At 38.7% G+C, this 25,616-nt stretch overlaps 1 protein-coding gene across 8 annotated transcripts in view; it reads left to right on the top strand.

The window, feature by feature from the left end:
• Positions 1-25,616, top strand: part of ATP2B2 (ATPase plasma membrane Ca2+ transporting 2) — a gene marked incomplete at its 5' end in the record, with an annotated part of 171,284 nt that overhangs the window by 124,817 nt on the left and 20,851 nt on the right. For all 8 annotated transcript variants that reach the window (XM_084269387.1, XM_084269386.1, XM_084269385.1 and 5 more), the window contains 8 exons: positions 8-242; positions 4,717-4,896; positions 5,830-5,917; positions 12,959-13,065; positions 13,780-13,971; positions 21,898-22,111; positions 24,596-24,807; positions 25,124-25,231. In XM_084269387.1, the coding sequence (XP_084125513.1) occupies positions 8-242; positions 4,717-4,896; positions 5,830-5,917; positions 12,959-13,065; positions 13,780-13,971; positions 21,898-22,111; positions 24,596-24,807; positions 25,124-25,231 (1,336 nt within the window). The remainder of the gene's footprint in view (positions 1-7; positions 243-4,716; positions 4,897-5,829; positions 5,918-12,958; positions 13,066-13,779; positions 13,972-21,897; positions 22,112-24,595; positions 24,808-25,123; positions 25,232-25,616) is intronic.

Here is a 25,616-nt window from a genome sequence, read left to right as displayed (position 1 = left end):
AAAAAAGATGTTCCAGGATCCTTAATGCAGCTGGTGAACCTCGTATCTTCAGACCACGTGACAGAGATGAAATGGTGAAGAAAGTGATTGAACCTATGGCCTGTGATGGACTGAGAACGATCTGTGTCGCTTTCCGAGACTTTAACAGCAGCCCAGAACCCGACTGGGACAATGAAAATGACATATTATCTGACCTGACTTGCATTTGTGTTGTTGGCATTGAAGACCCAGTAAGGCCAGAGGTATATCCAATTCTTACACTACAAAGCATGTCTCAAACAACTGAACATAAATTGAACTACAGATTTCTTGCAGTTTTTAATATTTTTTTTTAATTAGCTCAGTCAGAGAACATGGAAGTGAGCTTTAGAAATAGACTATAAAAAAAATCAAATAATTAACTTGATAAAAATCAACCGATATTTAAACAAAGCAAAATAGGGCTTTCTGAACTACAGTATTTAGATGACTTAACGTTCTCTCAAAGAGTAGCCTACAGGAGGACCAATCAGAAGTTTTTTATACACCTTGATATGAAATAATTTTCCTGTGGTGACGTGCAAGTCTGAAGGCAGAGAAAAGATGTGTAGTAATTGCCATTGCCATGATTATATCGGTGATGTGCTCGTTCACCCCAGAGACTGAACACAGTCCTGTGTTTCACTGAGACAGTTGCACTTTAAGATCGTTAGTGGTGGCTACTCAGGAAAACTGTTCTTAGTGTTGCATTTGGACAAGGAAAAGCTTTGACTAAAGTTTTAACTCAGCTAAACTCAGAATATCAGTATTGGGTGTGCACAATGGAAGCATATGCCTGCTACTACACTGGTAAATTATATTACTACAGTAATCCAGAGGGCAGATTAAGAGGTAGAAACTTTGTTTCTGACCTAAGTATATGGTGCTTGATAATTAATCTTGACAATGGAGAATGAATTCCATTTCATAGTTTAGAAACAGTGACAGAAGGCAAGTCCCAAAGTTGAAAGTGCTGAGCACAAAATGTAGCCGTTCTCCGGATCTCTGGTGCTTCTCTCGCTGACTCAGCCACGGACGTGTGGCCAGGGCTGCTGTGTAGGCACAGCTGCGGGCATGCGGTGTGATGTGAGAGCACCTGCCCCAGCTCCTCCTGCACATGGGGGGAGTGGTTAATGCTCTCCTGTTTTGCTCCAAGACCTCTGCTCTTTGGTTCTCCTGGTATTTCAGTAGATGATGAATGGCTGTGGTCTGATTTGGTGTAAGGTCATTGAAAGATAACTCAAATATCTCTTCTAGAGAAAGAGTGGGTTCTAACGCTGCAGAAAATTAGTTTGTGACGACTTTGTTTTTTCATTCCTCTGTCTCATTCTGCATTTTTGCTGGATCTTTTTAAAAATCACATCTAAACTGTTGTATTCGATCCACTGAGAATTTGTGGTGATGCCAGGCATGTTAGGAATTTTTTTTTTTTTTTGCTACAACATCAAACACATAAATTAATCTGATTTATTTCCCTGAGTCCTTTAGAAAAGCAGGGTTTTACATACTGCTGTAGCTTTGGAAACTAGTGTGTTATAATTACAACTACAGGTACCAAGTGCAGAACTATGCTTTGCGTGACAATGGATTTTCTTGGGTTTTCAGTATCAAGAAGGTTATAATATAAAGTAAATCTTGCGTAGGTGAAAACTGTATGATAAACTCCTTATCTCCACAATCATCAGATAAAGAGCATTCACTTTATCTGTCATCAGATGGTCTCTTGCTGCTAATCCATCTGTCCCTACACCTGACATTGCAAGTCTTGACAAATATCTAAAAACATTCTTAAAATATTCTGTCTGCAGTGATCCCTTAATGCTCTAGCTCACATCTGTGTAACTCAGAAAGCTCTTGCTGACCCTTTATTCATGATACATGTTATGTGTGGTGCAGCAAGCCAAGGGAATGGGTAGCAGTGGGATGTGCAGTAATTATGGAAAATAGCTGCAAACTATCGGTTCACGTTATGACTGTGTTTTATAAGAGAACTGCTCTCATCTCCTAGGGAATAAGTTCTTAGGAGCTTGAGGTAAAAAATGAAGAGTGTTGCTAAAAATAAAGAGGTCAAGTCTGACTTCTGTAAAAGGATCACAGAAGATGAAGGCAGAAAAAGGTTTTATGTCTAGATAATTACTTGAATAATATATTGAATTTCTTGTGGATTAATACCAGAATACGCAGTAACACTTGTTACTTCATTGCAGGGTACACAACAAAATGTTTATAATTTGAGAATTTTATCAAATGTTGGGCATACCTGCAGTTGGGGGTTTTTTTTTGGACTTAGTTTTTTTGGCTTTTCCCCTCCTTGTTGCTTTTCACTGTTTCAAAGTGGTAATAACATCATGAGAACATTTAAAACAATGTTCAAGTTATAACTGCTCCCCACATTGGTAAAAAGCAGTAGCAGTACTGTAGGAAAAAGAAATAAACCAAAAAAGCCCAAGCCAGAAGAAAACCATAAATTTCATAAAAGCTGTCTAGGTATGGAATACCTGACTCTAGTGGGAATGTCGTCATAGGCGTGTAGTATAATGGTGCACTCACCATTGTAGATGGTGAGCTGTTGTAAGGATTAAGCCCACTTAGTAAATAGAATCACCACTGGAGTTTCTGAATTTGCAAAGTGCTATCTGTAGGGGAAAAAAAAAAGCATCACAAATCAAAAATATTACTACAACTGCTGTTTTGTTAATGTACTCAGTATTCATGGGTATCAGAATTTATCCTGACAGACGTGATGGATTAGGTAATTCCAGTAAGCAATCCAGTGTCCCTGTCCTGGCAGGCTTTAGTTTCCTTAGATGACATTCTCATTTTTCCTGGGAGAGCTTGTTTTTTCCTTTTCCCTAGGACAATGGCTGCTCCTTTCCACAGAGTTCCTGCTCATACACGTCCTCAGAGTGCTCAAACACACGAATACCTGCAGTGTCAGTGGTGTCATGATAGCACGGTTTCGAAGATAAGAGTGTCCCATCTGTTGTGATCATACTGCTGGGCCCTTTCTTGCATTTCCTTCCATACATTAAAAGACACTATTTGGATGAATTATTCAACAACAATATCCAGCAATTGACCAGCTTTATCTGAAGTGCAACCACTGGGCACCCCTGACTTCTGCATAATTCCTTGGTTAACTCAGCAGCTGGTTTTATCAAGCACTGAGCTTGATATTTATCTTTTGTATGTGTGTTTTGGTTTGGTTTCTTCGTTGATAAATATACAAGAGGAGAACAAATAGAATGATGTCTTGTTCCTGCAGAGATTTCTCTGTTGATTTTGACAGTCTTTCTGGATTGATTTTAATGAGTCTGTACTGGCTTATACCGATTTGCCAATGTACGCCCACAATCTGTTACTTCTGGGAGATGAATATAAATCACTTCCAAATGTCACCTATTTATTTGTCACCTGATTCTGATAGATAGTCCTGCCCTGGATAATTTATGCATGCGTACATGCATTAGAAGGTTTTCTTTGTAGAGCAAAAATAAACCAGAAAATTTAAAAGTGTGTACTTAAGTTCTACAAAACTGATGGAAAATATCTGCTTCCACTGCCCACTCAGTCTGCCAACACTCTTTCTTCCTTACAGCAATAAAAAAATATGAACAATATTTTAACTGTAATTACTGTACACAGTATTAAATCAGATACCACCCACCAGCTGTCCAAAAAATGAGAGAAGAAGAAAATAGAATTATTTCTCTAGTTATATGTGAGTTTGAGATGTATCTGAAACTAGGTTGTCCTCTCATGACCTTGTTTAATAGGACTGGCACTTTATGTGCCTAGGCCTTTTTTCCTGTTTGCACTGTAATTTATTTTTCTCCTTCATGGTTCATACACTGGCTGGTTTTACAGAGAGTCATCTAAATCTGTCATATCCTATGCGTCAGGGTCACCACATTTCAAGTAGATTCTCAGGATGTTCCCAACTGGTAAATGGGATATAGTCAGGATTATTAATGTGGATATGGGGTAAATGAGGAGTAATTTGCTTAAGTAATATATTTAATCTGATTGTGGGTTCCCCATAGAAGTCCATTTCATATTGTTAAAAGGCTTCAGGTCCCAATAACATTTCCAGGATACAATTTGTGGGAAGAATATTCTCACTTCCTAGATATAAGGAAATGGGAAGATAAAGCTTTGTCCCTTAATTTTTCCCTTGGTTCTGTAATCCATACTGCCAGAGACTCATTCTGCAAACAGCACATTCTGCGGATGCTACCTGAGGGTGGAGTGATTTTCTTCACAGTCATGGGAAAGTACTACTCTGATCCTCAGTTTAGTGAGGTATTTTGGAGAATAGAGGCTTCGCAAGAAAGATGCACAAACATGGTGTGAAATTGTATTCACTGATTAGAATTATCAGTATCTGCAGTATGGGTTAAGGGTGTATTTGCATATGAGCTGAACCTTGATGCTAAAGGTCAAAAAAGCTGCAGAGCACCCCCTTTAATTAAAGTTAGAGGAAACTTAAGGCAACTCATCTAAAGAAATTATTTTATGTGCCTGTGGTGTAACCTCAATTCCGTAGTAGTCAGGTACCTATGATTTATGCCAAAACACGTGTCATTTCTTTTTTTGCTTTGTGAATTTCTTAGGATCAAAATCTTCTGATTGGAAACACCTGACTTACATTTTATCACCTATCTAAGAATTTTCTTTCCTGTTATATTGCTTTTGTAGGTCCCAGAAGCCATAAGAAAATGCCAGCGAGCTGGAATTACAGTCCGCATGGTCACTGGAGACAACATCAACACAGCACGTGCCATTGCCATAAAGTGTGGAATCATTCATCCAGGAGAAGACTTTCTCTGCCTTGAAGGGAAAGAGTTTAACAGAAGGATCCGGAATGAGAAGGGAGAGGTAATTCCTGTACTAAATCCATATGTATTATGAATATGTTATTAAAAAGTAGGAAGAACACTGAAATGTTTCTCCTGTGCTGATGTGCACCTAATATTAGAGAGAAGTACTTTTGCAACTCAAAATACCACTGGGAATGCAGCCTTTACTTTCCATGCTGCAGAGCCACTATCACTTGAACACCACCCGAATTCAGCACTTGTTTAGAACTATTGCACTAATCTGCAAGAAATCAAAATCAAGCACGTTAAAAGCAGGTTTGTTAGCAAAGAGAAGGAACCAACAGAAGTTTGCAGGTCTGTCTCTAAAAATGCCATGAGAACCAGCTCCTTCGTTTCTTATTTTGTACCGCTTGATCTAATGTACTGCTGTGTCCACTCACTCTGATGATTTGCATAACTTAATCTGTTCTTCAGAGGATTTTTAACTCCTCAGGAATGATGGAGCTAACACATAGGCAATTGGAGTGAGCTTTACAAAAGTAAACTCCGTGCTGTGTCTTGGAGTCCATCGTTAATGACTGGCCGGAGTTGTTCACTCCGTGCACTGAGTGTTGGAATCCTTTGGCCTTGTTGCTATTGTATACAGAGAAAATTCTGCCATTAATGGGGCCAAATTCAAGTGAAGAACTTGGATTCAAATGTGGAACACACTTTTATTTGTAAACATGCTCAATCAGCTTTGAGAAACTCCACGATGATTACTGTGGCAAAATTTACCTATGCTAGCCAACAGCTGCTTTGGTAGTAGTGAATTGGCCTCTGACCTTGCTTTCATTTGCAGCATTGATGGCTGTTGCAATTTTTCTGTGCTTGTGGAAAGGAGTTCCAGATCCTGAGTAGTGAAGTGAATCATCAGACGTGCATTTTGCAAATCACAGGCTAACAGTTTTTCTGTTTTGGGGTTGGTTTTTTGTTTGTTCCACCACTCCAGATTGAGCAAGAGAGGATTGACAAAATCTGGCCAAAGCTTCGCGTGCTTGCTCGCTCATCTCCCACGGACAAACACACTTTGGTAAAAGGTACGTGCACACTATCTTCATAGAATCGTAGAATCATCAAGATTGGAAAATGCCTTCAAGGTCATAAAGTCCAACCATTAGCCACCAACCACAGAACCACTGAACTATCTGCCAAAGCACCCCTGGTGCAACTTGAGACTATTTCCTCTTGTCCTTTCGCTAGTCACTAGGGAGAAGAGGCCAACCCCCCCCCCTCACTACACCCTCCTTTCAGGTAGCTGCAGAGCACCATAAAGTTTCCTCTCAGCCTCCTCTCTAAGCTCAACAGCTCCAGCTCACTCAGCTTCTCCTAACAAAACCTTGGTGTGCAGATGTGTGTAATTAATACCAAAGTTAGTGATTTATGTTCGGCTCTGTGTTGTATAAATTTTTAATTACAAATATATCTAAGTTGTTGCCTTTAATTGTACATCTGTACCTAATGCAAGGAAGTCCTCTTGGTAAGCAAGTCTTGTGTTTGCATTCTACCTTAGCCTTCAAGTGGAAGATGATAGGAAACTTGTTGGCAGAGATAACAGAAATACCGATAAGATGTCTGACAAGTGGATGCAGGCAATGGCATGTTTGTCTCCTGATTTTTAATTGGGCTAGAACAGGGCTCCAGCTTGGGAGGGAAAATGCGTTTGCTGGTCAGAAAGAATATACTTCTGAAAAATTGGTTGCTCATAAAAATAAGAGGGGGCATAGATGTTGTAGCCTTTCCCTGTAATTCTTAATAAAGAAAACAAAAAAGCTCACCTAGAGTAAATCAAGTCACTCAAGTGCACCTGTTCTCCCACAATTATTTTAAGAGTTTTCCAAGATAAAAAGCCTTCCATCTCAGTAGCAGTTACTGGTGGTTCACGTAGCAAGGAACTGCCCTCTTTAGCATTACATGAAAGGAAATACATATTTTAAGCCAATTCCATTTATCTATAGACTCACTGATTGTCAGATTGGCATTGCCTTCCTTTAGATTTCTGGCTGTGTTTTTAGAGTTGTTTTTGTCCTATAACAACTGCCCAGTACAAATTATATTCTATTACCACAGCATCTGCAGATGTAATGCTCTATAAAAGAATTTGTTTGCATTTTTCTTTATAAAACCTTTCTCATATCTGTAACTCACATTTCCTGATGATTTAGTATCTTACTAGGTTGAATTTGAGGGTCACATTTAAGATAAATAGCTGATGAATCAGGACTTACATCGTTTCTGCCCATGGTAAGAGAGGGGCAGTGAAGACAGAAGCCCTGTTGGTGGGTGGCTGTGTTTGCTGGCTTCCTGAGGAAGAAAGAACTGGGTTCTTTTTCTAAGGGTCTAGACATTCTGGAGAGACTCTGCTTAGTGAATCTTGCAGGGGCTAAAGTTCCACATCCAGCTGACCAGTTACATGTTTTCATGTGGTTAGGTACTTAATTCACATTTAGGTAGGAAATAGGTTTTGGATCTGTCCTTTTGGTATGGCAAGGTTATGGCTCCATGCATGACTGATTAAAAAGCAGCATTTTTAAAAAAGCTTAAAATTTTCATTGTGAATTTGAAGACTGAATCAACTGGGTACTTTGGGACTGGGACTAGTGTATGTGAAGAGCTCTGGAAGCATGGATCATTCAGGAGAGCTAAGATATCCTGTAAGTCCTGGCATGGTGCATGAGACAAGGCAGCTGGAGACATCCTGCTGTTACTCTCCCTCTCCAGCCTCTGTTTAGAGCAGTGGTCTCCAGTATGGCATGCACATGCACAATCACTGGGATGCAGGAAGAAATTTGGGTTTTGCCAGTATTAGATAGAAGAGTATTTTAAATACTGTTAATTTCATCGCTATCTCATCCTCTTCTAATGTATGTTATATAGTGTACATAATATAGTATTACATAGGTCTCATTTATAAAAATATACACGTTTTGTGGGTGTATGCTGAAAAAGATTTTACTGATAGGTGCTCATGATTGAAAAGGCTTGGAGATCATTGGTTTGGAAAACATAATTAGGTCCATAGGTCAGTATTAGAAAAAAGCAGACAGTGAGCTGAAGTCTCCTCACTTAATTAATACACATAAAATACTGCCTACAGCTCCTAGAGGTCATGACTTGTACAGCCTAAGAGTTTCAGAAATACACAACAATTTGCATTTCATTGTGTGGATAGAGTACTTATTTGAATCATTCAGGATTTTCCCTTAAGAGAAAAATGAAACCTTTGCCAGAGAAAACGAAGGCCACAAAGAGCTGAAGAAGAAGAACAAATTATTGATGCTTTATAGCATGTGAACTTTGACAGTATTGCTGGTTTTGGCTGGGATAAAGTTAATTTTCTCCATAGTAGCTAGTATGGGGCTGTGTTTTGGATTTGCACTGAAAACAGCGTTGATAACTCAGGGATGTTTTAGTTCCTGCCGAGCAGTGCTCAGACAGAGCCAAGGCCTGTCTGCTCCTCACACCCCCACCAGCACAAGGAGCTGGGAGGGGACAGAACCAGGACAGCTGACCCCAGTGACCCAAGGGATATTCCAGACCATACGGGAAAACAAGCCCACTGGGGAACAACGAGGAAGCAGGGACTGTTCAGAGCAATGGCGTTTGTCTTCCCAAGTGACTGTTGGGCATGATGGAGCGCTGCTGTCCTGGGGATGGCTGAACATGCCTGCCCCAGGAGTGGGGAATAATCCCTTGGTTTGATTTGCCTGTGTGTGGCTTTTGCTTTACTTGTTAAACTGTCTTTATCTTAACTCAGGACTTTTCTCACTTTCACTCTTCTGAGTCTCTTCCCCATCCCACTGGAGGGAGAGTGAGTGAGTGGCTGCATGGGGCTGAGCTGTCGGCTGGGGTTAGACCACAACAACATTCCAAAAGATGCTTATTATTCAATGTCTTATGCAACTAATACAATTCATGTATTAAAGATGTGACAAGGTCAAATGATAGAGCAATTAAGTATCTAACAAAGTTCAAGAACAAGCCTGGAAAATCATGATGGAATTTTTGGGCTGGTAATACTCCAAGGGCCATTAAAAGTTACAAGAAACTATTTAAATGTTCGCTAGTTTTGGGCCTCTTGTTAAAATGTTATGTTTTTCTCAGACACTTGAGGGATCAAGAGGATTTTTCTCTCCTTTGATGTGTTCTATCTGCTCTAGGGTAAAAACACACATCACAAAATAAACTTTTTTTTATATTTAATTTTTAATGACATACAGCTGCTGGAGGGAATATTTTTTCCACTTAACATAGCACAATCCCACCCAGCAAAAGGATCATTTTTATTTTGCGTTTTTGTTTTTACTACTGCTAAGGGAATAGAGAAAGGCACAGTTCAGCATTTCAGGCTGGGCAGACGTTTTCTTTCAAATATTTATGGCTTTGAAGTGGAGGTAGATTAAAACAAAAGTCAAAATGGTTTATCATTGTGAACTGTCTCATTGAAACAGAAACATTAGATATCTCAATACAACTGAAATACACTTTCCTATGGATTTTACAACATCCATTGGTATTGTTTCATGTGTTTTGCCTTATTTCAAAACATAACAGGTAAAAATTCATAATTTATACTGATGTGACCTTATAATGCTATTGTTGAAATACTTAAATAGTCTTTTTTAGATACTATAGGAAGCAACTGCTTATCACTGATGGGAAGTATCCTCTTCTTATCAGAATGTATAGAGAAGATCAAACAAATATTCGGTTTACCAGTTAAAGAAGCAGTGCTTTCTAATATGTTAAAATTTATCTGGATTTATTCTTCTGGTCTATTAAAAACAACTCTTCTGTTCTCCTGTAATTTATTAACAAGCAGAAAGGGAACTTTAAAGAAGAGAAGGTTTTTAATAACTACCCTTAATTGCTAAAATATTTCAAATACTATTGCATGGGATGGTATATTCATGACCTCATTCATGTGGACATGCCATCAGATGAGGTATAATAATAAATATAGAAAAGTTTATTACTTGAAATTCTGAAATTCAGTATTAGCATGTACCTGAAGGGAGCAGAGAAACAGGAGGGGAATCAGCTTGTTAAAAGGGTAGATAATGGCAGAACAAGGAGGATGGATTAAAAGTAAAGGAAGGAAGGTTTAGATTAGATATTTGGGGGAAGTTTTTTATAGAGAGAGTGGTGAAGTGCTGGAACAAGCTGCCCAGAAAGGTGGTGGATGCCCCAACCCTGGAGGTGTTCAGGGCCAGGTTGGATGGGGCCCTGGGCAGCCTTGTGTAGATCCAGGCCTGGAGGTTGGTGTCCCTGCCTGTGGGAGGGGGGTTGGAGCTCTGTGATCCTTGGGGTCCCTTCCAACCCATGCCATTCTATGATTCTGTGATCCTGAGTGGATTTGATTTGATGCTTCTTAATTTTAGATGAGAGGAAGGTTGGAGGTAGAGGATATATTTCACTTTCAGCTGTGGATGCAGGGCTGGCACCTTTTATAGCAAGTTTGTGCATACAGTGCCTGTTTCGATAGCTGTTTGTAGTTGTTTTCAGCGTGACCTTTTCCCTCATCGGGAATAAGCGTCTTGCTCTGAGAAACTTTGGCATTATGCAAGCTACCTGACTCCTCCCCAAATTCCTGCTGCATCAGCGGAATCTGTGTGTGGAGCACACTGCAGTGTTGTGTCCTGGGTGTATTCCTGCGGCCACTCAGTAAAATTCTTTAGGACAGAGGAAAGTTGTGGGCAGGCAGCTTAAGATGGGGGCACAGACCAATGAAACAGCAAAGGCTATTTTGGGAGGAAGCTTTACAGAGTTCTAGGAATTCCCCTGTTACACCTTACATTTTTTCAGTCATCACTGAAGCAGCTCTTCCCAGCTCAGGACTGCAGAGGGAGGACCCTGCCCAGGTATCCCTCTTCTGTTTAGTCTCCTTACACTATTTGTAAAATCTATAGAGACTTGATTCTGAAGAAAATTTTTGAGAGGAAACCTTATCACAACTCCTAACAGAATAGTATCAAAGAAAGAAAAAGAAAAAAAGCAAAACTAAATGTGGTTAGGAAGGAGGCAAGTGGAATGTGAGCAAGCTGGGCAGGAGGAACTGATTAAAAAGAGCATGCAGAACTCGGGGAGCATAAGTATAGCTGCGATAAAGCCTCCGAATCCCAAGTAATCACTGCTACATTGTAGAAATTTGTCTGATACAAATGTAAATTCTGCAAAGATGGTCTCTATGAATAGCACCAACACCCTTCCCCATTCTGCTGTGCCATCACTGACGCACTTCTGATGGCACTAGCAGTGGTCACGGTGATGAAGGTGTGTGGCCTGAGATGCTCACGATGACTGACACCATTCCATGACTGCATTTCCCATGACTGCTGATTATTCAGTTCATGCTCTAGGGGGTGTTGGGCTCCTCCCAGATGCATAGTTTGCTTTTAGGGATAAAAGGGACTCCTAAACCTTGTGAACAGCTACTAATCCTTGGCAACTACTTAGCTGCATCCAGCAATTGGCTGGAGCAAGGCAGTTCATAGTATAGTCATTGACATCAGAGCACTGTTTATGTCTATTAGGAGGTTATTTATTAGAGCCTCTTCAGCTCGATTTGGGTTGTGCTCCTGTTTAGAATCCAGTTGAGAGAGGATGCTATCTCCCCGCTTGGAGCAATTAATACCATGATGTGTCAGAGATTTTAACAAATTTTTTCAGAAGCTTAATCTATTAATTTAACATCAAAGGGTGAGTTAATAACAAGAAGGGAAGACCAAGATAAATGCTTTTAACAGTAATGGCAGCTGATGTTCCTGCTTATTTAGGAAAACCAAAGGCAAATCACCCCAACAAATTGAAAGCTCTAATTATAAGATCTTATCAGAATAATGTGTCATTTATCGGAGTTCATACTGCCAATGGAAAGTGAATAGGTGTTGGGGTTGGATTTTTTTTTTTTTCTGATATTCATAAGACTAAAAAATACAGGACGCTAACTGCTGCTGTACTGCACTGCAATCTTCTGGGTGCCTGATAAGCCCAAACCTTGCCAAAAGGCAGCTATTGCTGTGTAATCTGCAATTTCCTATTTCTGGCTAGTTATCTGATATGTGAGTTATTTTTTCCAGAGCAGAATGAAAGCTTTTCACACTGGGTAGGTTTTGGTAATTGTTTTTAGAGGTTATGACTTTGTACAGAATGTGTTAGCAAAAGGAATTTTGTCTTTTTCCCCTCCTAAGTTATTACCAGGGAGAGGTGTTCTTGTATTCTACACAGCAATCCTGTATTCTGGACCAAAATTCAGATGGACTCTGGCATGGAAATAAAAACAGGAGTGGTCAGTGATCCCCATCATATTAGAAAACACAGCGCTGCTTCTGTAACCCTAGGAAAATTCTCTGCTCTTTCCCTTTCCCCATCTGCATAAGTGGAAAATACTTCCCTGCAGGCTAGTTGCATGAAACTTGATTCACCAAGTGAAAAGTGCTTTCTTTTCTCAAATGATCTCAAAATGAAAGTAGACATTATTTTATTATTTCTATTTATTAAAATGTTTGGCTCCAGAATTTAAAGACTTCATATCTTCTCAGTCATTGTTTGGCAGAACTGAACGTGTCTGTTAAAGTGCTAATTTGGCTCCAGCTAAATAAAATTTATCGATGGCATTTGTTATCTTTAGGTTAAACCGATTGCCAGAAGGCATCCCAGTAAAGCAGATATTACAGTTCAGCCCAGTTTAGGAGAGCTTTAAGCATGAACTTAAGTCTATGGCAAATCCTTTCCATTGATGCTGAATCAGAGAGCTGAGCTGAAATGGGTTTACTGTGACACTGAATTTTAAATAATGGAAATCTTCTGAAAGAACATAATGAGCTGATCTCACTCCCTTGGAAGTCAATGCAAGTTTTATTAATGTTGTGATGATGCAGGTTCAGAACTTTGCATGTAAGTTGTGGTGATGTCCAGTAGTGTGTATTAGTTATGACGCTGCTTTCATCATTATTTTCTTTAAAAATTGACTTTTATGGTACTATGGAGTTGGTATTACACAGACCCTGTTTACAGGGAAGTTTTAGCTTGCTAATTATTTTATGTATGTATGTATACAGACACATATAATTTTTTTGCAGGTATTATTGACAGCACACAGGTGGAACAGAGGCAGGTTGTAGCTGTGACTGGTGATGGAACTAATGATGGACCAGCACTTAAAAAAGCTGACGTTGGCTTTGCAATGGTATAGTCTTGAGCATATTACTTAATGTTTATGTCGTTATAAATTTGCTGTAAGAGATGTTTCATTCATTAAGTGTTGACAAAGTTGCTTAGTTATTACTTGTCAGTGAAGCAGTATATTGGAGGGGTAATATTATGTTGCTTCAGAATCTTTTAATTTGCTATGTTAGATTCCCTGCTATTGCCTGGTTTGATCCTTTTCCAGTATTTTGTTCCTTTAGTTACTGCTATATGCAGAATCCTGTGCCAATACGGAAAAATGATGTTCCTGTTTTCCTTTGATGAAATCCACCCCTAAATGTAAAGATGTCCTCCCAACATATTCTGAGTCTGAAGTCATTAATATATTAGACTATATAATAAGATACATATTCTATTTTTTGTTCATGTATTGTAATAAAGTATCACGAATGATAAAGATAACTCAGAAGATCAGTAGTCATTAAGTTGATAATTTAAAACACTACAAAACTATCATCACATGAATTCCACTGCTCTCTACCAATTATCTGTTCCGTGGCCTTATTCACTTTCAAAAATAGGCCAAATTCGTTGCCTTCCTAGCAAATATAAAATGCAGAATATACTCTGCAGTCACGGTTACTATCCTGGGGAGTCTCTGTATAACTGTGGACTTGGATGAGTATGACAATTTACATTTTCACAGTCTCTGTACTTTTCAGTAGGTAATTTTATCCACAATTAATTTTTCCAGGGTATTGCTGGAACAGATGTTGCAAAAGAAGCCTCAGATATCATCCTAACAGATGACAATTTCAGTAGCATTGTGAAGGCTGTAATGTGGGGGCGTAATGTCTACGATAGTATCTCCAAGTTCCTGCAGTTCCAGCTCACTGTTAACATTGTGGCTGTGATTGTGGCTTTCACTGGAGCGTGCATTACCCAGGTAAGGTTAACATTAGGTACTGCTTGAAGTATGGGCCAAATCCCACCAACATGCATTTTAAGTAATGGTGGCTTATGTTGAATTCTGCCTCTGTATGTGTTCTGAAATCCTTCTGAATGTTAAGAGTGTATTTAGGATCAAGCTGCTAAATGTTAAATAGCTGTTGACATAAGCAAATGTGCTAATCCATCTTCTCCTGGAAGTAAATTGCTTTTAGGAGCTGCTAATTTTTGTGCTGCCAGTTTTTGATTACATACTATTGTCGTGACCGAGCCTGTGATGAACAGGACGTGTTAGGGCTTGGGAGAGGGAAGGTGTTGCCTTTTCCTCTCAGAATATTTCAATATTAAATATAATATTTCTTGATGGCTAATGGAATGGGATTATTAATTTCAAGAGAGCAGTACTGACACACAGAAGTAATCCCAGCAGGGGAGCTTTTTGACTGATAAAATTATTTTGTTGCTTTCAGGCAATTCCTTTTAATTTCAGATGCAAATGAGAAGCCAATTAAATGACACATACAATTGGACTTCAATACCTTTTTCTCTCAGTACATTAACCCCTCACTGCAATCCTGTTGTACATGCAACGTGTCTAGGTCTTTTACAGAAAGCATATGTGAAAGCAAGTCACATTTCTTCCCTTCAAATTACTACTTTTTGATTCATAAAATTGTTTTCTTTTCCCTAGAAAGAGACCAGAAGGTGTTCAGTACAGTATGATGCTTTTGTTCTTCATAGCAAAATACGTCGTTTCAGTGCTGTCACTCCCCAAAATGATGCATATTTCAGATGCTGCAGGCAGGTGCTGTTAGAAAATGCCTCCTTTGATTGGGACACACTGTGGGAAAGCTGATGCTTTCCTCTGTGGTGCATCATACAGCTGCACATACCTGTTTCAGCAGGTAATTTTACCTCGTGCACACCTGAGCAAAGCCATGAATAAGTCAATAGCTCTGCTCCAGGGTAAGCTTACATTGTAATCATGGAATTGACACTGGAAACCAGAAACCTAGGTACCTTTACAAAACCGTGAGGTCAAACTTCTCCTAAGCCTTGACTGACATTGAGAAGCTTTTTTGTGCTGCATATGAGCAGTCAGTAAGCTCCCTGCTTCTGCTAGTGCCATGCCACAGCCAGGCAGCTATACCTGTCATCATTTAGCTCCTTTGAGTTAAGTGAGCATAAGGCTAGTGCTAGGACTGGGATTCTCTGAGGAGTCAGAAGTGATGGCCTTTGAAGCAAGTGGAACTTAACAAATGAAATAACTGTTTCAATCTGTACAAAGGACCAGTGGAAACTTCAATTCACTTGTTTCCCAAGAAGTAAAAATTGTGAGCTGTTGAGTACCAGATGCTTATTGCACTGCCCCAGGTCCTGATGGTGCCTTGTTGTCACATAGCCTCTGCTATGGGACAAAACTACTGATGTTGCAGCAGAAATTGAATAACTTTTCCTATGTGAAATATTTCCAGGCATATGAAGAAGATGTTTAGCTGTAAAGTGATTGTCGCTGGTAAGAGGAGGAGTGTGAATCAGGCCTAGAACTCGGGAAGGCCAGCCCTCTGGGTGTTTATCACTGGTGTAAAAACCATGTAGGAAAAGTGCTAACAGCAACCGTGTAAGAATACCAGCACTGGAACTAAGGAGGGTGCTTCCTTTTAAGAGCCTGTTTGATAGACATTGATCACTGCCTATTTAAGGTGAATTTTTTTGGTAAATGTCCAGCAATTGCTGTGTGAAGGCACGAAGGGAAATGTATTCTGTTTAACTACAGAATTTCTGTCTTATTCTTGAAGAGGCTTAAGCATTACTGAATCACTGCAAAGACTATTTTAAATCAAGTCTGAGAGCATGTGTAGTGCATAATCAGCGCACGCATATTCTCCTTTTTAATTTAGAGCTTTCCATTGGCTTCTAGAAGGATTCAGGGCAGGCCTAGTGCATTTCTGTTCCCCCAGTGGTCTGTAAGACCATCACCGAGTCTGTCCAATCTGTTGTCCCTGTTACAGATTCTAATTCTGTCCAAATAGATTCTTAAGCAATTCCTTAATTTGGCAGTAAAAATGCAAATCCAAAGGAGAGGTCTTGAAAGGAGCTAAAATTGAAATGGTAGCAAAAAGGCAGCCGTTATTTCCATTGTAGCTGTGTTTACACTCAATGGCCTGACTGCTGATAATCTCAAGTAGCTCTCAGTTCTGTCTCATTCAAGAAGGATCTTTCCTTACAAATAAACATTATTATGTTAGGCTTTGACTCAAAGGCTCTAGCCAGTGAAAGGGCATTATGTTTGTTTGGCTCATAAGCTTTACTGAAAATTACACTTGAGAACATACTGTACCCTCTGGTTGCTATGAAAATTGCTGCAGCACAAAATGCATGAATGTACCAAAAAACCTTGCATACAACAGGCACGGGGCACACCTAGATCTGAGTCTGCAAAACTGTACACAGGGTTTAAATTACTATTTTGACTGAAACGTTTAAGTTGTTAACAAACAAACAAAGCTAAAATCTATAGTTGTAACAGGCAGCACAGCTTTCTGTGACCTTCAAAATGAATACTGAAGAAAGTCCACATTGGACTGAATGTTACTGTGCTTTGAAGTAGTCGGTTTGGCTTGCTTTGACACACACAATATAATTTCAGTCCACAATTAATATTCAGGTTAATGATTATTACACAGGCTATCCTTTTGGTGATATTTACTCAAGTCTAAAAGAAGAAAAATTTATGTAGGTAGTAACATTTCATCCATGCTTCTTCATGTCACCTCCAAAAAAGAACCTGTTCTGCAATTCAGAACTTGCATGTTGGGATGCTTTGAGTTTGGAACTTCTTTTATCTACTCTTTGGGTGTTTGTACTGTTTGTATGTAAAGAAAGAACAAAGATGATAAAATCTTTGCTTTGACTATTAAAAAAACCTCAAACAAACTTGGCTTGTGCTTTGCAACTAAATAGACTTAACTTTATTCAGTCTTGATCCTGCAGTTCGACTGGTGTACGGGTAAGTATGTGTATGTGGTCATATCACTGCAGGACTCCAAGTGAAACCACAGCAACTCTATATTAATGAAAGGGTCCAACTGTGTTAGCGCTATTAAGAGTAAAACTAGACCTCCAAGGAGCACCCAGAGAATGCATTGCCAAGTAGGAGTTGATTTGTTTGGTCCACAGCACCTTAGAAGTGCCATGGAGAGGCTTAAGAAAAATATTAGGTAGAACCTATGACCATTAGTGGTCATTTTAAGAATCTGCTGCTCCTTGGTTTTTTTCCAAATATAAAAATAAAACCAGTGTCCTTGCCAATTCCACTTCACTTCAGGGAACTACTGTTTAGCTTAATGCTGATAATGTTAAGCAAATATTATTGTATTATTTGTCTACCCAACATTTGCTTCAGTAAGGTGCTGCCATTACGTATCTACCATACCTACTATTTCCGTTTTGTCCTGGTTGGCTGCTTCAATAGACGCTGAACTACACCTACAAAGAGTACGGGACCCCACATACTACTCCAGTGCTATATAAGGATTATAAAGGAGCAGCAGTGGCACAGTAAAGAAGTTACTCTACAGACTGAATAGGACCTGTGCAAATGGTCACTTGCTATTCTGTCATGGGGCCCAGCACAAAGGCATGTTAAGGCGACAGAAATGGTATTCTAAGCAGCATAGGAATTGCAGATACAGTGTCACCTTTGGTAAGCTTAGCTCATCTGCTGCCAAAACTAAACTGCCCCTCACAGGGATCTAACTTACGGTTTACAGCAGCTCAATGGGTAAGCCAAGAGTTCTGAATTTTCAGCTAATGAAGAACTCCCATGTTGTGATTCTGTAATTATGTAAAGCACTTTGAGATCTAGGTCATGCAGGAAAACCAAGCTTGAAGAAGTCTCTGATTAAAAGATGAATCAGGATCACTCAATCAGCGGCTGCATAGATGCTCTTAATTTTGTGTCCAGTGTGCACATAACACTCACCAATGAGATCACAGCTATTATTTTTGCTAGTCCCAGGTCAGTGCAGGTAGTGTGGCATAGTGCAGCTCAGCTGTATTCATTCAATTATCTTTCAGTTAATCTAATTAATTTACTTCTTGCTCCCCTCTCTATGTTGGCTGATGCGTACTTAAGGGTGTGGTTGTCTTGGCCAGTTTGCATGTAATTGTCCTCCCTGTTTAGCAACCACTGCCTCCAGTTACACCAATAATTTCTTTTCCCAGTGGAGCTGAGAGATTTAAACTCTTGTATTCTGACTTCATTCTCTGAATGACATTTTTGCAGAGCCCTCAGTTGGCTCAGGAAGGGTTGGAGTGCTGCCTACAATGATTGTGAATTTTGCACTTAGAATGAATCATCGCTCCACATCTCTAGGTATCACAGAGTTCCATACATGCCTTACAAAGCCAGGAGGTTCATCCTGTTTCTGTCCTCAACGTGTATACACAGTAGCAAGCATTAGGTCATTGTGTTTGAAGCTGTTTAAAGTAATCTGGGTATGTACAAAATAAGATTTAAAAATGCAGCTCAATGAAATGGAAACAGTTTTTTACTGGAACTCTGAAGCTGGCAGGTTTATCTCTGTGCCAGATTTCCTCTCTCTCTTCAACTGTTGAGGCAATGTAACTATTCAGAAAGGTTGCATTAAAGAAAGAGAAGACAAAGGCTGTGTTTTAACATTTTACATTCAAATTATTATTCTTGTACTTTGAGAAGGACTTAATGTTTTAGCAGGCGGTATGAACTGAAAACAGTGACACTATAGGACATTATGTGTGGAAAATTAAATGTTAATTAAAAAGTGTTGTAGCAATGAACTACTGCATGAATCACTTAGTGTTTTTACAGATCTTGTTCAAAAAACGAGGATGATCTATACTTACATGTATAAGGCAGTAATTTACATGGTTATAATGTTTTACTGCAGAACTGTATTTGGCAAATCTAAAATAATAGCATTGGAAATTTGAAAAAGCTATAATATAAATTCAAATTATGTACTGTTTAGGTTTGTTTTGGGTAGGCTGAGAGGCATGGAAGTAAGAATTAAGGATGCCACTTCCACACAATTAGTAGACAGCGTGATGTAGCAGCAGAAGTGAGAGCTGACTTTTTTTTTGCATTACTGTAATCGAAGTTAACCTACCAAAAATACTCATTTTTATGAATCTGTGCATGTGTTCTGTGACCAGTGGGAGTAAAGAGGTAAGGGTGAAAAATACCTTTTTATTCCCTTACAGCTTGTCATCTAAATCAAAAGTAACAAGCTCTAAAATTTGTGAAGCTCTGTGTGTCACAAAAGATTTGTAGTTTATTTCCAGCCTTTGGTGATTTGTGCTTTTAAGTGCTTCCAAGATGAAGTGTAGCATCACTTGATTTAAGGGGCATTTTCCTTTACCTCTAGGCCAATGCTAACCTATTCCAAGGTCAAGTGGAAAGGAATTTGACAAATAAGCAGTGATTTTGGGTGGTTTGCCGTTTGAACAGCTTTCATCCCCCAAGTTTTCAGATCAGGAATTAAGAACTATTAGCTAGTGAGTTAGTGGCTAAAACGCAGTGAAAAGAACATTGAGCTTGCATCCCACTGGCAGGAGTGACTAAAATCTGTAATGGAAGCCCAGGCTCCTTAGCTGATAGGTATTTTCCTCAGTTTCCACCAACTAATCACAAGTTGCAGTGGAAATTTCATTCCACTGCCTGCCCAGACTAATGTGTATTTAATGTTTTGGCTTCAGCTTCGAATGAGCTTTCACACTTGACTGAACAGTGTAGCACTGCCAATAATAGATAATTATTAGAGGCACCATAGCCACCCAAGGTGATTGGCAGTGTGAAATGGTGAGAACATGTTGTTGCCAAAACTGATGACTGCCAATTACAGTTGTGTGATTTAGAGACTGAAATAATCTGACTTTTCATTATGCTAGGAATATGTCAGGCTCTGATAGACACCTGAATATTTGACTCTCTTTATTAAGTGTAACAGACAAATTCAGTTTTATTGACATAGAAGTCAGTGCATGAAGTGGAAATTCAGCTATTGTAACATCTCAAAGTAGAGAATGTTTTTCAAGATAAAAATATGACAAGGAAAATTCTCCAGTAGAAAACACATTTTCCTTTTCTTCTATCAACTGTGTCCAAGTCTAGGGACTCTGAGCCCTAGCAACAAACCCCTTTTGTGCAAGTGCTCTCCTTGTTTGAGCTGTCAGGGTTAATTAAAAAAAAAAAAAAAAAGTTAGTTTCAGTTTGGAATGAAGTTTGTCCTGATTGCTTTTCAGTTTTAGTCACCTCTAAAGACAAAGACATACCCCAGTTCTGCAGCTGAACTCTCCAGATAAGCCCAGTTAATGCAAACCATAAGCAAGAGGTCAAGAACCTATTAATGCTAATCTTCCTCCCTTGCCTGATGTAGCCAACCTGTAAGGCTTAGGAACAGCAGGTTGCTTTTCTCCAGCCCTTTGAATAAGCCAAAAATGAATATCTTTTAATAAATAAAATATATCAACATTTGTAAATGAAGGGGTGTTAAAAATACATTTTCAAGACAAAATATTTTATCTCAAGGGAAAGTTGGAATATAAACCAGATCCACAAGAGACCAAACCACCTGCCGCCTTCTCCATATGTCCTTGTGATACTGAATGGATATTGAACATTTAAGCCTTTGAAGAAAAGGGCAGAGTTCATGAGGAGTTTTTATTGGCTTCGATTGGGCTTGTATGCTTTTCCATAAATTTCTTTACTGTGGTGCTGCAGTAGTGAAGCAATGTAATGCATAAAAATAGTGCTCTTATCTTCCAACTTTCACACTGTGGATTAATTTCCTCCCATTATAAAATTTGTCACACCAATACCTTATTACTTGTGTGATTCCATTTTCATAATAAAGCCTGACTCTGAAAGAGGAAGCCGACTTTGCTAATGCTGCCTGCTTCGTATTCGGTCTGAAGACACAGAGGGCTGTTAGACACCAAAAAAAAGAACCTACTTCATTTTTCCTCTTATGGCTCCTTCAAGCAATTGCATCTACCATTACAGCTGCCCCAGTGAATTACAGATCAGAACTTTGTCATAGTCATGTGTTTGCTTTATTTATTTACTTTTGGGGTTTTTTAAAACATGATCTCTCACATGACTGCCTCTTTCTTGCATTAAGTGAGGAGAGAGCTCCTTCTAGCGGTTGGCGTTTTGCTTCAGGAAAGAAATCCATCCTGACAAGTAGGAATGGTTTTGTTTTTTTCTTTCCAGTTCCATACTTTCAAAGATGCCTGTTACCCAGTAATTAAGAAAGATTTTCTTAATTTTGCACATTTGATATAATTTAATGACTTCCAAATGTTTTTGTTTAATTCAAACGTCAGGCATCTTTTCACCACTACTGTTTCTAAAAGGTCTTATTTAAGTATTAGAATGTCCCAATAATTGTTTCACAAATTTTCAGTAATTTCAAGCTGTTTCTGAAAAAAACAGGTAGATGGGTTATTATACAAGGAAACATTACTTTTTAAATTCCTTCAGTATAGATTTTCTTCCAGGAAAGAAACTCCCTCTTGCGTTATCTAGTTACGTACAGTCAGCTGACAATTTAAGCATGGTGCATGAAATCACAGAGGGTATTGTAAAGTGTCTTACAAAGTGCCTGAGTCATGCTTTGTAAGAATTGTGTAATTGTAAATATTCCTGATTTTAATGACTGGAGAGAAATAATTTTTCCTTTCCCAGGTCACTGTGCTTCCTGTGGTTGTGCATAAGCAATGTAAGAAAGGTCGTAGTAGGGCCGACCAGAGGTCCATGTGTTTCAGTACCTGTTCTTCAGCACTGCTTGTAGTCATACAGGACAAAATGAAATCACAGTAAATGACCTGATAAACAATTGTTTTTCTAGGAAATACCTAACTTCCTACTTTGTCTCGACAGGACTCTCCTCTAAAAGCCGTACAGATGTTGTGGGTCAATCTAATCATGGACACCTTTGCATCACTTGCTCTGGCCACCGAACCTCCAACAGAGGCTCTATTGCTGAGAAAGCCATATGGCAGGAACAAACCACTTATATCCCGTACCATGATGAAGAACATTCTGGGCCATGCTGTTTATCAGCTTACTCTCATATTTACACTTCTTTTTGTTGGTAAGAAAGTTTGTTAGGCTTCTTGCTTAGTTTAGAAACATCGAGGTCTTGTAGCCTGATATATCAAAGTGCTTTAAATGTAACCACTTAATGCACATGTACTTAGGTCTGCCAAAGTTAAAGAGCTAGCAGGACAGAGCTGTTTGCTGGCATCAGAAACAGAACAGATGCAATAGAGGGATTTAGTCACCTTTCATATGTAACAAAACCTGAGTTTGGGCTTTGGCAAAAGTTTATATTAAAACACAGCATAGAAGGTTACAGTTTAATCAGAGTAGCTAGCCTGCTGCTTCTGTACTCAAATTTATTTTGAGATTGTCAGCTTTAGTAGACATGTGATAACAAACCTAAAAGCCCACAACAAAAGTGAACATCTTTTTACCAATATCAGGAGAAACTCTAGTTGGGAGCAAAATGTTTGCCATAGAAAAGAAATAATGCTGATCTTAAGCAGTACACGTAAGCAAGTGATCAGTATGAAGTCATACAAATAACACTCTTTTGGCATCTAGTATCTCAAATGGTTATTAAAAGGGCGAAAAATAATCTGATTCCTTCAGGCTTCACTACCAATGGATGCTTTTTATAGGTTGTATTTTGTAGAGGGGAGGGCAGGAGGAGGAATGTTTCTTGCTGCAGGGAACAGTAGGGGCTAATAATAGCTTCTGTTGCTCTGCAGTAAGTGAACTTGCTCAAAGGACTGCTAATTCTATCAGTTGGGTCCCGTGTCCTTGTCGATATGTCATCACTGGTAAATGACACGTGTTGTCTTTCAGATTTTTTTGTTTACGTACAGACTTCCCTCTAAGCTGTAAACAGTACATTTATGATTCTTAGAGAAGTGTTTGAGCTCTGTTGTGAAGGTCTTGCTCCACCTTACCAACAACTGACAGCTTATTTGGAATGCTCCAAGGAGGAGATGGTCTGTTTACAGGGGAGCTATTTAAACCAAAATAATTGTCACATTTTGAAGAAAGATGGCCTGTAATATTGTGAGGCTTCCCGTGAATTTTGAGAATGTCTGGTAAGCCTGAAACAGGTCTAGGAGGTTTTGGTATTTCATGCAATATGCATCTTGGAATGAGAATTTCCTTGAACTTTGTGGGAAGTTTTAATGCGTGTTTGATGAGTTTTATTTTTTAATTATATTGAGTCCAGACAAAAAGAAAACCATTTTTTTCCTCCCTGTTCTAATTACTTCTGTCTTTCTGGAAAACACCTTTGAAAGATACAGTCCAACCAAGTTTCTGATTAACCTAGGAAATACAGTCCTTTCCTTTATAAACTCCCCAGGGCTCAGTTTTGCAGCGGAATGATGTTTAACCTCTGTGTTTCGATAAATAAATTCCAAATTAATTAGAATTATATTTTAATCAGCTAATACCTTTTTTGGTAGTAGCTTTCTGTTGAAACTAGTGTGTCAAGGTTTTCTGTTTTTCCTGGGATGTGTCCATAAATGCATTGGGTTTGAAGAATCAGTAATGCCTTTGAAATTCCAGGCACAACAGAAATCCCAAAGTCACTGTCTAGTTCTGTGAAAGACTAGTAAAAAAGAAAATCCTAACCTCAGCAACTAGGTGTAATAAACTTAAAGATGATGTACCATAATGCCTTTTGGAACATGTTTGGAAATAAAAGCTAATTATGGGTTTAACCACTGCCGTTCCACAATGGCAGCACGTTCTGCTTTGCTAATTAAATGATGCAATACAATAATAGAGACTTAAGGACAGGTAATCTCACTGAGGAAAGTGTTATGCATATATTTGTGTCTGCATGTTACTTGAATAAAAGCAAATAGATATGATGTGTGTGTGTATGTGCACATCTATAAAAGATAAAATAATATCTATTTGCTTTCATTATTTTTCCTTTATTGTTTATATGCAGTAAGGACAATGTTTGCCAAGACTGAGTTACCTCCCTGGAGATATGTAATCCTCTTAAAAATCTCTGCGTTCTCACAGTCTAGGTTTTCTGAGCTCATATTGTGTTATGGATATATCTATGATATCGCAATCTGTTTTCTGTCAGAAGACTATAAGCCAAATTCTTTCTTTGGAAATATGTTCATTATTCCCAGTGACTTGAACGTAAACTGCTCAAAGGCAAAACCCCCCTCACTGTTAACTTAGCTGATGGAATTCTCAACCTCAGGAGAAAGCCTTTCTTCTGCATTCTTCAGAAATTCTGAATGTAATACTAGTGGGATAGCAGGAAAGTGTTCAGGTTTTAATTTGCCTTTATTAGTTATACTGCTTATAAAAATAAGTAGTATTGTGATATAATCTTTTGTAATCTTATTTCATTCATTACTTACACTTTGACATGACTGCCCCACACTTCCCATAACTGTATGTTATCTGTAAACTTTGTGGATAAGAGAGTGAATGAAAAATTGGACATGAGCCAGCAATGTGCACCCAGGAAGTCAGTTGTATGCATTTATTCTAGTGGAAACCTTTATTTTTGTCTTATACCTAGGTGAGAAAATGTTTAAGATTGACAGTGGGAGGAATGCACCACTTCACTCTCCTCCTTCAGAGCATTACACCATTATCTTCAACACTTTTGTGATGATGCAGCTTTTCAATGAAATCAATGCACGGAAAATCCATGGTGAAAGGAATGTCTTTGATGGCATCTTCAGAAATCCTATCTTTTGCACTATTGTGCTGGGTACCTTTGCTATTCAGGTAATGAATCGGGCGAGATTATTAACAATTCATCAGAAATACACTTAAAGGGTTTTTTCCTGTCTGGGTTTTGTTGTTGTTGTTGTTATTATCATTAAACAATCTAAATACTGTAGAAGGCGCACCTAATGTTATACAACCTGGTTTCCCATATTTTCTCATTCAATACAAGGTCAATAATGGAGAATGTTACGTAGCCATACTGATACAGAATAAATTTTGATCATTGTAACTAAGTAAAATCTTAAATTAATTTGAAGATGTATGAAAATGACAGCATCATAATTTGTTGCCTTTTCTTTGCTTTTCTTTGTAGATAGTAATTGTCCAGTTTGGAGGAAAACCATTTAGCTGTTCTCCCTTGCAGCTTGACCAGTGGATGTGGTGTGTATTTATTGGATTAGGAGAACTTGTATGGGGTCAGGTAAGCATTCAGGAATATGTGGATTTCTTTATTTTTTTGCTTTAATCAAAGATCTGATAATGTAGATAATTGTACTATAGAGTTGTTTCCTTGATCTCTCACAATGTTCTTCATAGCTTACGGTGAAATAGAGGGTGTTCTCTAAGTGCTTCACGAATAGGTACAGTCATAAGGATAATTCATCCCGTTGTTCCTTTTGTGGTTTTTGTTAATTTTCCTATGTTTCTTTCCCTAAGCAGGGCATGCTGTCACCAAGGTTGTCTTCAGTTAGAATGTTTTGTTAAAGACATTTGATTGATAACCTAGTCCTCTAGTTAGACAAAAAGTACAGTAAGGGCAAGTGCACTGTAACCACCCCTGTAATAGAGTACCCGATGTGGCACAT

This window comes from Gallinula chloropus (assembly GCF_964237585.1).
Source record: "Gallinula chloropus genome assembly, chromosome: 12".
NCBI lineage: Eukaryota > Metazoa > Chordata > Aves > Gruiformes > Rallidae > Gallinula > Gallinula chloropus.
This window is presented reverse-complemented; position numbering and strand designations above follow the sequence as displayed.